This window comes from Dreissena polymorpha, chromosome 2, assembly GCF_020536995.1.
Source record: "Dreissena polymorpha isolate Duluth1 chromosome 2, UMN_Dpol_1.0, whole genome shotgun sequence".
NCBI classification, from domain to species: Eukaryota; Metazoa; Mollusca; class Bivalvia; order Myida; family Dreissenidae; genus Dreissena; species Dreissena polymorpha.
The window spans coordinates 154,440,921-154,453,156 of NC_068356.1; the positions used below are offsets into that span (position 1 = coordinate 154,440,921).

Below are 12,236 nucleotides of genomic sequence, written 5' to 3' on the forward strand. Positions count from 1 at the left end.
TGCAGGAGAACCATCTACATTCACAAACTTTGTTTGGTAATAATTTCTTTTGAACATTAGCCGTATGTATTAAAAAGCAACGAAAGCCGCAGACATAAATCTTAGTCAAAGCCGTAAAACAATCGACTGCCATTGTTAATTGTCAGAATTAACTTCCCATTCAAGTACATATAAATTATCGGTATAAGCTTTAAACGCGCAATAAAATCATCATTTCGTAAAAATATTTGGACGGAGCTGCTTTATCAAATTTTTAATATGATACTTTATAACCTTATCAGGCTTTTAACTTGGATCATAATTTACAAATACGCATGTAGTAAGTATTAACTCCTGTATATTTTTAAAAACAGTTACTTATTAAAGACAACAGAACTCTCACCGTTACTACTGTTTAGAAACAAGTCGCAACGTTCTATTATATTCACTGATGTGTGGAATATCATAAGTAAATTGCTCGTATATTTTCAGCAGCATTTGAAATAAATCTTAGCATGACAGCTATGACACCAACAAACGTAGAGCTAAAGTGCGTTTGGACAGGCATACAAACTAATGTCGTCGTATTTTATCGAAATACACAACGACGGTTGTCTCCTTCATCAACATATACAAAATGGGACAACACAGCGTATTACAACGTTTTGCAAATAACCGACCATTCCCCAAAGTGTGACACACATTCTCCTTTATTGGTAGTTTGTCAATGCAAAGTGAATGCTGCAACATGTCGCCTGTATGTCGAACGGAATGATTCGACAGTTGACTTTTGGAAGTGTGGAATACCTGTCAAAGAAAACCTTAATTTTAGCAACAGTGTAAACAACACTTTTCTAGGTAAGTTACTTTTGCACGTTTTGTTATTTTGAATATTATATATGATACTGCAATCTTGGAAAATCTCCTCATACATAGATTCACTTAAACTTTATAATGATATCGTATGTGAATATTCTTAAAAGCAGAACTGGTATCTGAGTATGTTTTTCTAACTTAAAGGGATCTTTTCACGCTTTGGTAAATTGACAAAATTGAAAAAAGTTGTTTCAGATTCGCAAATTTTCGTTTTGGTTATGATATTTGTGAGGAAACAGTAATACTGAACATTTACCATGCTCTAATATAGCCATTATATGCATCTTTTGACGATTTTAAAACCTAAAAATTATAAAGCGTTGCAACGCGAAACGATTGAATAATTTGGAGAGTTCTGTTTTTGTCGTTAAATTTTGTGAAACTACGAAGATTGCTTATATAAGGTATAAAATACGTTTAGTATGTGTACTCGGCGGAATAGCTCAGTAGGTATGAGCGTTTTTACTTCAGGACTCTGGCAGGACTCCAGGGGTCACTGGTTCGAAACCTGCTCCGGGCAATGTTCTTTTCCTTTTTTTTTATTTTATTCTTGATTTTTTACTGGAGCTTTTACGATCCAATGTTTACATTTATCAATATAAAGCATTTAATGAATAAGTTAAAAAATGCCAAAATCTGTGAAAAGGCCCCTTTAAATGATAATATATTTTCATCAATATATGGTATTACACAATCATTTGTTTGACATTATAGAATATTCCGAAGAACCGATGTCCACAGTTACTTTGCACAGTGGTACGTGTTTTGTGTATATTTTGCAAAAATATAGCGTTTTTATTTAAAGATGCAAGTGTATTAATGTGAAAATAATTGTGTTTCTTACACTATTTTGATTTCCATTTCGCATAAATAACACGGTACCCCGATAAACTATTTCGAACGTTTTTGAATGTTTGTACGTAAACATTACCTGGACAAATATACATAATGTCATTCCGTATGAGCGTTAGAAGAACTTACGTCATTCACTAAATTATGCGTCAACATGATTTCAGAACCACCCGTTGTAAAACAATTCTATGTCAACACGTTTGAAGGAAAAAACAATATAAGTATTGTTGTTAATGACACAGCTTCATTGCACTGTGTCGGTGAGGGTTTCCCTTTACTAAATTTACGACTCATGAAGAGTGACTTTATACTTGTTGATCATGTTAACAGTACTCATAATTTGACCAATGATCACATCAATTATCACATCGGCCCGCTTCAATGCCGAGACAGTGGGACATATACTTGTGTGGCTTTAAACGATCGTGGATATAATGAACTAACCTTGTATTTGGATATATTGTGTAAGTATATATAACTTTATGTCACTATATGTTATGTTTTATAAACATCGAATATTAAATCAAAATATATTTTCTTTATAGAATAAATGTAAACATACCTAGTAATTCAAAAATGTGTCAAGGACCCATGACGCCGTCATGCCTAAGCGGAAATGGACTTAACCGAAATAAAATAATATTAATAAATGCTAGTTTTAAACGGTAAAATCAGTAATATAAAAGCAAAAAACAACCCTTTATCGTATAATGTGTGACTCGTTCCACACACTTCGTGTTGTCGATATGAGTTGTTATGTTAAGTTCAATCACGATTATTTAGGTCCACCAACGATTTCGACCATTGAATTTGAATTGATCAATCGGACAGAAGGTGCGAGCATAAACAAATCGTGTATATATGATCAAGGAAATCCACCGGAAACAGAAGTCATCTGGGTCAAGGACAAAATTGCCATTAAATCCGAGACATTATTTATTGAACATATCACCAGATCAGATGAGGGAACCTACACCTGCATTGCGTCCAATAAATTTAACACAGAACGAATTAATTTTACCGGAATTGATTACGCTTACGTCCACTTACTAGTGTTATGTAATTCATTTCTTAAATTCTGATACATTATTAATGTCATTAATGTGTGTCATTTCAATTTTGCAGAACATTACAAATCACCATACACACGAAGTTCTACGTTGTTTATCTCAGTATTATTTTGAAAGCATACACACACTGTGAAATAACATTATACAATTGTATTTCTGAGACGTAATTACTAGTATAAATGCATTCATTTGAAACCATTCTGGAAGTTACTGTAATGGAGTTTTCAAATACAGTTCGTGGAAAGTTGTCGCAATACGACAGCTATTAATGCCTTAGAACATATGTATTTGGCGCGAATAATATAACTATCGACTCATTTTAAATACATTTACTTCTTATAAATATGTTAATTATTTTCTTTGATTTACGTTCTATACAAACATTGCAGATCAACCAACAATTGGTGGCTTTTATGTTGAAAGATTTGAAACCATGTCACATATAACTATTACTGAAAACGACACGATTGTATTGCACTGTATGTGTAATGGATTCCCACCACCCTCGATGAGACTGCTAAAGGATAACATAAACCTTGAGGAAAAGAACAGTAGCACAGCCAAAAATGCTATCAACAGCTTTCGACATGTGATTGCTCCAGTGAAGTGTCATCACTTGGGACAATACATATGCTTGGCGTCTAATGCCATTGGAGTCACCGGAAAGGAATTGTATTTGGACGTGTTATGTAAGTTAATGGTTAACGTCAGTGCCCAACTAAATATGTACATATGCATATTTCGTAACAAAGCATATATATTATTTTTCAGTTAAAGCTTTCCTTGATTTTTTCGCATATATACGAACAATTTCATACTTAGTTGATTCTGTGTTTTCTTGTTAATGAATGTGTTGTAGGTCCAGTAAGAAGACTTCACAACCGCGAAGTTCTGTCGAATTCTGGTAACGTTGCAATAAGTGCAATGGATGGTGGGGTTACATTTGAGTTTCGCGCAGTTGCTAACCCTATACCGGATCAATCAGGTTTTATTTGGAGGAAGTGCACAGATACAAATCAATGTAGGGTAATAACATCCACCGAGCGTGTACATATTGTAACAGACGGTACAATCAGCACTCTTACCGTTGAAAATATTACTGAATCTGACTACGGGATGTACATTTTGCAAGTTGACAATGGTATTGGAACTTCCCATGTAGAAATATACTATTTGAAAGCGCCAGGTATGTCATGTGCCTTCATGTTTATACATATTCAAAAATGTTGCGTTCTTGATTGCAATCGTTCAACATAGTTCGTTATTTTATTGCGTATAAACATATTTACAATATGTTGTCCAACATAAGCGTTTCTATGCAAATACTATGTAAGTAATCAATATAATTATATCTCAGTTTTTTTATTTTCCCATGATAAACATAATTATCAATATGATATTTAACTTTGCTTGAAAGATTTCCAGTAACGAAAAGTTTTGACTTTGTTGCTGGTAACATGATGAATATACGAAATAGACATTTTTGTTTTCAATTAAATGCTTGTAAATGCCCTAATAACTTTGTAACTATATGTTTACTCGTTGAAGAAATATAACTCGTATAAAACCAGACTTAAACGGCAGTTAAAGCCACATGCTTTGGCTAAATATACATCAAACATGTGTGATATGCGTATTTAAATTTTTGCAGATGCGTCGATACCCGATTACATGATGGCTGTCGTAATTGCTGGTCCTATTGCAGTTGTTTTTCTTGCAATAATTGTAGTGATGTGTTACAAATACAAACGCAGGAACACAACTGGTAATACAAACGCATCAACGAATGTCCTTTACAAAACAGCGTGCGTCTTAGTTTTTCAACAGGTCGAAATATTCCGTTTTTATTCGTTCAAATAATGCCTTCACCTTTGGTGAAACATAAAATAAACATTTTGCGTGCAGGAACCCACATGACTATACAGTCTCTTAAACCGTATTTTAAGTAGAATGGATGGACGAAAAAACGTTTCGTGTGATCTGTAATAACTCAAAACATATAAAAGTTAATTGTTCTTTTCAACATTTTGTTTTGTTTATTCAAATGTTATTCGAATTCTAGCAATATGTACTAAGGGGACTACATTCTTTGCACACCACATTGATTTCGTTATAGAGACAAATGCTTTGCCTGCACGCACATTGACAAAACAGAAGCATAATGAGTGTTTAACCGGTAAACATGTCTTCCTGTAGATACAGATGATTTTAAGGGAGAATTACATTGAGAATCTCAGGCCATTAGTTGACTCCGAACATCACGATCTTTACATGCGTTTCAAGTTTTATCTCTGCAAATTAGTTTGTGTACTTTAATTTGACTTACTTATTAACTATATCACTTATGTTTCCAGGGATAGTTGTCATTCCTATGGTTGACATTGCGTCCACCGTTGATGTCAGACAAGTGGTTGCACGACATGTTCCTTCAAGAGAAAGAGACGATAATGTCATTTATCACGAAATTAATCCACAATCACTGATTCGGGAGACTCCAATAAATGAAGGTAAAGAATATATGTTTGTTACTCTGTTTCCAAATACATTTCTTTGAGTTACGATAATATACCTACTTTTAATGCAATTTTTTATTGTAATACCAGGCGGGTTTAACAATCGATGTTTATATGCATTCAATCTGATAGAAGTATTTCATTTGTTATTCTACTGCAATTGAGGTCAATCAAACATCTATTTTTATTAATAATAACTATTCTGTTATTTCATAGCTAAAGAATGATTTAATATTGGGCATGCCATGACTAACACAGTAATGTACTAACATCTAATATGTTTTAGACGGAGCTACGATGTCTGTGGCGTAAGTATGAATTTTTTGTTGAATACACTGCTATATTGATAAATTTGCGTGTGAAATGCAAATTGTTTGATTTGATTTGGATAACAAGGTTCATAATTACACCTGTAATAAAAAACGCAAATCAATTTGAGTTAAGTTTAAGCTGTGAATATAAATATGATGTTGTAGTTTGATTGTAAAATACAATTAATGTTTTTAGGACGACGACGACGCCTGTCCGTTATGAGAGTTTGATGCGAACGGGATCAGCAGAAAACCCTCCGTATACCGAATTAATGGAGAAGTAGAATAGGGTGATTGAAATAATATGAATAACCACATTAACATGAACTATAAAAAACAAATTATGTATGTATATTTTAGTCTAAACGAAGATAGAAATTCAATATATTTTTTGTGTATATGTATATATGATCTGAAGTGATTTTTTAAATCAACGTCTTTACTTTAAATGGGCTTAAGTACATTGTAAAAAAATATGTAAACGTTTTCATATTGCCAGAAATATGCTATAAACAACAACTGTTAGCCTTACTTTTGCATGTGTAGTTAAGTTGGTTTCGAAAAGTGTAGTATACAAAGACAATCAAATATACTTATATTTAGGTCATAACTACATTTTAAGGCTTCGCATTGATATGCATAAAACACTATGACAATAATCATGTAATGAATCACTTAAACCGATTGTCCGAATGCACTAAAATAACATATTAGCGATATTTTTTTTAACCAATTCGTTTATTGCCGAATCTTATTACAATACTTCAAAAATACATATATAAATACATATGACACACATCTACAGTCATACGTGATCTATAAAATGATAGACAATGATATACAAATCAATGAGCATAGTAAAGTTAAAAGAATCATACTTTAACCATACAAGAAAAAACGCTATTCGCATAATTCATATAATTAAAAGCTAATGCGATATTTTTTGGTAGATGCTTCAGTTTTTTTATTGGAACTATTTTGCAAAACATATGCATTTCCTATAATATTATACTCTTAATGGTAAAAATATCACTTGTGTTGATAATCGAAATAAAAGGCTGAATTATTCCTTTGTTAGAGATAATATACAAAAAACATAAAAAGGAAAACATGTTTCCTGCCAATAGACATTACGGGTTTACAAACTTAGTGCAAACTAAAAAGAAAGCTTGATTTTTAAACGACATGATATCAAACACATAAACAATAAGGGTGACACTGACTATTTGTTACAAGTATACTATGAATTATTCTGTATTGTAACCACTGTACCTGTACATCTTTTGTTATTAAAAAGTTATGTTCAACAAGATGTGTTTGTGAAACATTATGTCCCCCATATATTTGACCTTTGACCCTGAAGGATGACCTTTGACCTTTCACCATTCAAACTGTGCAGCTCCATGAGATGCACATCCATGCCAAATATGAAGTTGCTATCTGCAATATTGCAAAAGTTATGGCAAATGTTAAAGTTTGACGCAAACAAACCAACAAACAAACAGACAGGGCAAAAACAATATGTCCCCAGTATAGAATGGGTTACATAAAAATGCATTTCCTAAATATTCATCAAAATGGTATGTAGTTTTATTCCCAATTTTCCTGTAACTTAATATTGTTCGTTTTATTTCTTTACAATATTATATAATTTGTTTGCACCAGATTCCTTATTCATTATTAGTTGTTATAACGGGGGCAAAAGCGTTTGATCATTTGCTGGGTAAGACAGGGTATACAATATGTTTTCACAAATTAATATACCGGTGTTGTCACCCCTATATAATTAAAGGAAAATTCATTTTTAAATTTTACATTCCATTTCATTCATCAACGTAAAAAAACGGTTCCATTTTTAATACGTTGTATCATATAGACACAGGACAATATTGTGTATTACACTTGTATATTTCATGTATTTAGACGATGCACATTTGTATAAGTCTATATAAACTGTCTGTTCTGTTCTTTTAATATATCAAATATACAGTGAAATCCTGCATCAAATCATGACTCATAAGAACTTTTTTCCTAACAATGTATTTTAATTGTATAAAAGCGGATATTACAACAATTATTGTGCCTTTTCTCTAATGTTATAATAAAGTCAGAAGCATTTTTAAAATAGTAACCCCAAAAGGGTTGGAGATTCCTTTTTTATTTGCAAAATTCGATCGGCTGCATAAATTTTCGCAACAAATCAATGTCAAAATTGAGCTTCGTCGGTTACGCAAAAGAACATATTGTAGAAGCTCATGGATCTATTTACATGGTTTCTCTCAACGACAATGGCGTGATTGTTTTAACAAGTATGGTTATTCACAATCACGAAACAAATTATACAAGCCTATATTGATCATGCTTTGGTGTTTTTCAAGTAGTCTGTCATGGTTGTCATGACTAATAATATGCGGTAAATAATTACATTCATTAATGTCTATTGAGGCAAAACTATTATTGCCAGTGCATTACAAGACTGAATCGCAACAAGTAAGAATCCGACAGCACGAGTAAACGATTGTCGATTGTTTGAACGATCATTATGATTCATAAATGATTAACAAACCATTTACACGACATTAAAAATAACGTTTAAATTTCCTTTTACAGTTTGATTCTCAAAGTAGCTTGGATGATATTCAATGTAATGTATACATGTTTTGCCCAATTTAATTTTGAAAAGGCGCGACTATTGATAGTTCAGGTGCAACCGAAAAAGTAAAATATAATACACATTAAAAGAGTTGTCAGGCTGTTGAACAAGAAGAAGTCAAACATGCAGCGCTTGCTGTTTTAAACCGTTGTTTTATATTCCTATGTGTTAACATCTATTGGTAAATATATTTAGACAAAAATAAGTGTGCCCCTTTTTTTACTCCAAGATGCGGCCGATCTTACATGTTAACACACAGCTTTGGATATGCCACCACACTAGTCCGCCTTTTCTCCTTTCTAAAACATTATGTTTAGCACCACCCTGTACTTAAGTGAGTGTAGATTTTTCGCTAATTTCATCCCACTGTAAATGGTTTATGCTTAATTCATTCGATATAAAAAAATATATCAGGATTACACAGTTTCATAACACAAATAAGTTAAAGAATTGTTTAGTTTTTAAAAAGACTGCTTTGCACATTTTTTTTACACAGTTCCGCATTTAGACACCGAATACAATGATGTTTAAGATATGACTTTTCATGTCATGTCAGTTGGCATGTCTATTGCTAAAAAATTCATAACATGTACAGATAACAAAAGATTCGTGCTTATCATTGAATTTGTATCATTGAACTTGTATTCAATTTATTGAACTGAATATAAATCATGAAATACATTAACTATACACAATTCAAATGTTAAATTAATGTCATATTGATTTTAATAACAGTTAATACCATATGTGCAAAAGTATATTGCATTTCAACAAATCGGTATAAATTTGAATTCATGCAACGCAATTATGCTCATGCATGAAACAATAAAGCAAATAATGTTGAAACGTTTGAGTATGTCATTTCCTTTTTTGAAACAATTTGTTCTTGATTATCATTCATATAATTCTGAAAAGCCAACAGACTGCACTGATTTGATGGTGTAGAGTTATGATTGTTTTACGAATCTTCCAGACGCACATCTTTCGAATGCCGACAGCGTCTTCAATGCACTGTGGGAATACACTTGTTATAGGCAAGATGATGATGTACTGACAATAACATATTCAATTGCCCTGCATTATTCCCTTCATATATTCAAAAAGATTTTCTTCACAACTTATGATTTAACAATAAACAGCATTTACGTTAATTTTTATACATTATGATAATTCTAGTTGAAACATATTTTGTTTTTGTTTTTGGAATGCGACTTAATAATTAATGCAAAAGTTGGGCGTTACAAAATTCACCTTAATAAGTAATGATTACACTTATATTTGTTAAAATTCAAAATTTAAAGACAATGGTTAAAAATGCAACGTTAATAATGCCAATAGTAAGAAAGCACCGCGATCTTCTAACTTCTTACACTTAAAGTAAGGACATACGGAAATGATTAAAAAAAATTTGTCAGTCTTAAAATTTGTGAATGTAATTTCAATTCAAGTTAAAATGGTGTAAATTAAATTTTCTCTTAAAGAAAACCGTATTTTTTTTAAATTGATTTCAACGTCGGCAGTAAGCATGGTATTAACGTTGATAGTGTGCCAAGTACGTAATGTAAAAATAAACATGTATACGGTAAGCAATCTCGAAATTCACCCACAAAATCCTCCCAACAAAATAGCGGCAGTATTTGCGCGTGATCGATTTTACATTCCACTAAAGCATTGCGTATCCCTCCGAAGTTCCTGTTTCTAAAGAGTTCCTTTTCGCTTCTGGTTTATTGATACGATTGGTCAATTAACCAATTGAGCTTATTAAAAAAGTTTGGCTTTTCTTTTTGGAAATTTTGGGAGAAAATGTTACTTTTTGCCATTGGAAAACAGCCTTTTTTACTGTTTGCAATTTGGACACAGCCTGTTAGAGGCTGTACTTTGTTGTTTTATTTTTTTTTTTTGGGGGGGGGGGGGGAGGGAAAAACCCATACGGAATATCTTGAATTTGTATTAGTTTTTATATCATAGGTTATGATATTATACAATGCTCGAAACTTTGTTTGTGTTAGTTTAGCACTGTTACAATTAGAAATGAGAAGTTTAAGTTTTGTAAAGTAAAACACACATAACTTCGTAATGAAAGGAAAATAAGAAATGGGTAGTAACAGTTTTGTATTTTTATATAAAAAAAGTCCATCAAATCCCAGTAAAGTTGTTGAGGTCCGGAAAGTTTCTTCACATTCGCACTTATGTTTAACTTCATGATTTTGGGGCATAATATACACCTTAATATAGGCATCAACAGTTTGAACTAGTAGATTGGAGGCGTGTACAATTGATATAGTACTCGACATTTTTTGTCCAGTTCAACGGTGACACTCATTTGCATGTTAATGTTTCATATTTTAACTTAATTAATACCAACAAGTTTATTGCAGATTTTTACCAAACGTAAGCATACCGACGACATTTCACATCCTGATGTAGATGCGGCTGAGATAAAGAAAATACTAAAATCATCTGTGATGATATGACAAATCGCCCCGGGGGAAACTTAACATTTCCATTTGTGTCTTTGGCTGACATGACAAGACAGACGAACACCGCCATTTTTTACCATAAACCAAAGCGTTATAACAGTCTATGTCGTAAAATACGTAGGCTAAATTAAACTAAATCATTAATTCAATAGGTACGCAGCAAAATTGTTGCTGCGGGCGCAATACAGAAATACAAATATTGTTTTTTCGTTTTAAGATTTTTAGGTGCGGCAAATCCGAGGAACATTTAATCAATTTGTTGTGGCCATAGCCAATTCGGATGTCCAATCCAGTTATATGTATTAATTGTAATGATAGGTGATAATCAAGAAGGAACCAAGAACGGTGTGTAGGAAGATGACGTCTTATTATTGACATGGGAACAACGGTGCTTGATTAATTAAGCACACTTCAAAAGAGCATTTAACCAGAAACATTCAGCGAATCATGTGTGTATGTGCTGTCGCCCACGTAAACCAACTGTAACAAATTAAACGCATTTTGACATTGTCCAAACATAGCTGTAATCCAATCAGCTGAATGGAGTTTTCCACTACTGCTCAAGGTGGTCTGTCCTACTAGTTTACAACTTCAGAGAAAAGGTGATATCGATGTTTAATTCAGGTTTTATAATTATTGCATACTCATAATCTTATTTTAATTTGTATTGCAAATGTAAAAAGCAAATTTAAAATTAAGAGCGATGGTCTTTTTTGCAAAATATATAACTTGAACATTTCATGAACTTCCTCCAAAGTAAAATAAGTTAAAACGTATTTAAAATGTCCAATATGTAAGCCTTTAATACTACTTTATTCATCTAACAACTTCAATGGGATGTTAATGTGGGGAGTTTTAGAGAGATTTAACCGCTGCAAGTAGTTTAGAGAAACCGATCTGTAAAGAGCAACATAGCACGTTCAACAAGTTAATATCGTGTACACTTAAATCAGACCGGTTTAAATTGTCTTTAAATTGTATCCTCGCTGGTGTAGGTTAATGGTATGCAATAAAGCTTTGTGAATACACATTCGCGTGAAGTATCGATTACGGTGTGAGTTGATTACAAATGGTTTAAAGAAACTCGAACAATACGCAAACCGCTAGTCCACCTGTTACTTGTCACTCTTAAATCGCACAGAATACATCGGAACACAACAATATTCCTTCGATGCTACGATCAATTTACGCAAGTGTAAGAATTCCTAACTTTGCACAAAAAACAACTGTCTGTGACTTAATTGTCGAGATATCCGCCGGATTCTTTTTAGACTAAATAAATGTTATACAATATTTCAACTTTATTTCGTAATATACAAGCAATAATTTAATTACGCTAATACTATCATTAAGACAATGTGAAGTCATTTACCCCCCCCCCCCCCCCCCCCCCCCCGCCCCTGACTTATTTCATGCCACAAACAACAAGCCTGAGTTGTTGTCTGCATTGACTTGAGGATTCTATCATTTTAAGCTCCGTTTTCATAATGCAGTAACACAAC

The 12,236-nt window shown here is 32.6% G+C and overlaps 1 protein-coding gene and 1 long non-coding RNA gene across 2 annotated transcripts; both read left to right on the forward strand.

Annotated features, from left to right (window-relative positions):
- The first annotated feature begins 225 nt into the window (after window positions 1–225).
- On the forward strand, window positions 226–1,631 carry LOC127870507 (uncharacterized). Its single transcript, XR_008044857.1, has 3 exons — window positions 226–319; window positions 472–837; window positions 1,570–1,631. It is a non-coding gene; the product is annotated as an uncharacterized LOC127870507 (long non-coding RNA).
- A 1,371-nt stretch (window positions 1,632–3,002) lies between these two features.
- LOC127870504 (neural cell adhesion molecule 1-B-like) lies at window positions 3,003–6,120 on the forward strand. The gene is made up of 6 exons (XM_052413097.1): window positions 3,003–3,466; window positions 3,637–3,963; window positions 4,429–4,542; window positions 5,132–5,284; window positions 5,577–5,598; window positions 5,798–6,120. Exons 1-6 carry the CDS (start codon window positions 3,211–3,213, stop codon window positions 5,883–5,885), a joined length of 960 nt encoding a protein of 319 aa, XP_052269057.1. The 5' UTR covers window positions 3,003–3,210; the 3' UTR covers window positions 5,886–6,120.
- The last annotated feature ends 6,116 nt before the right edge of the window (window positions 6,121–12,236 follow it).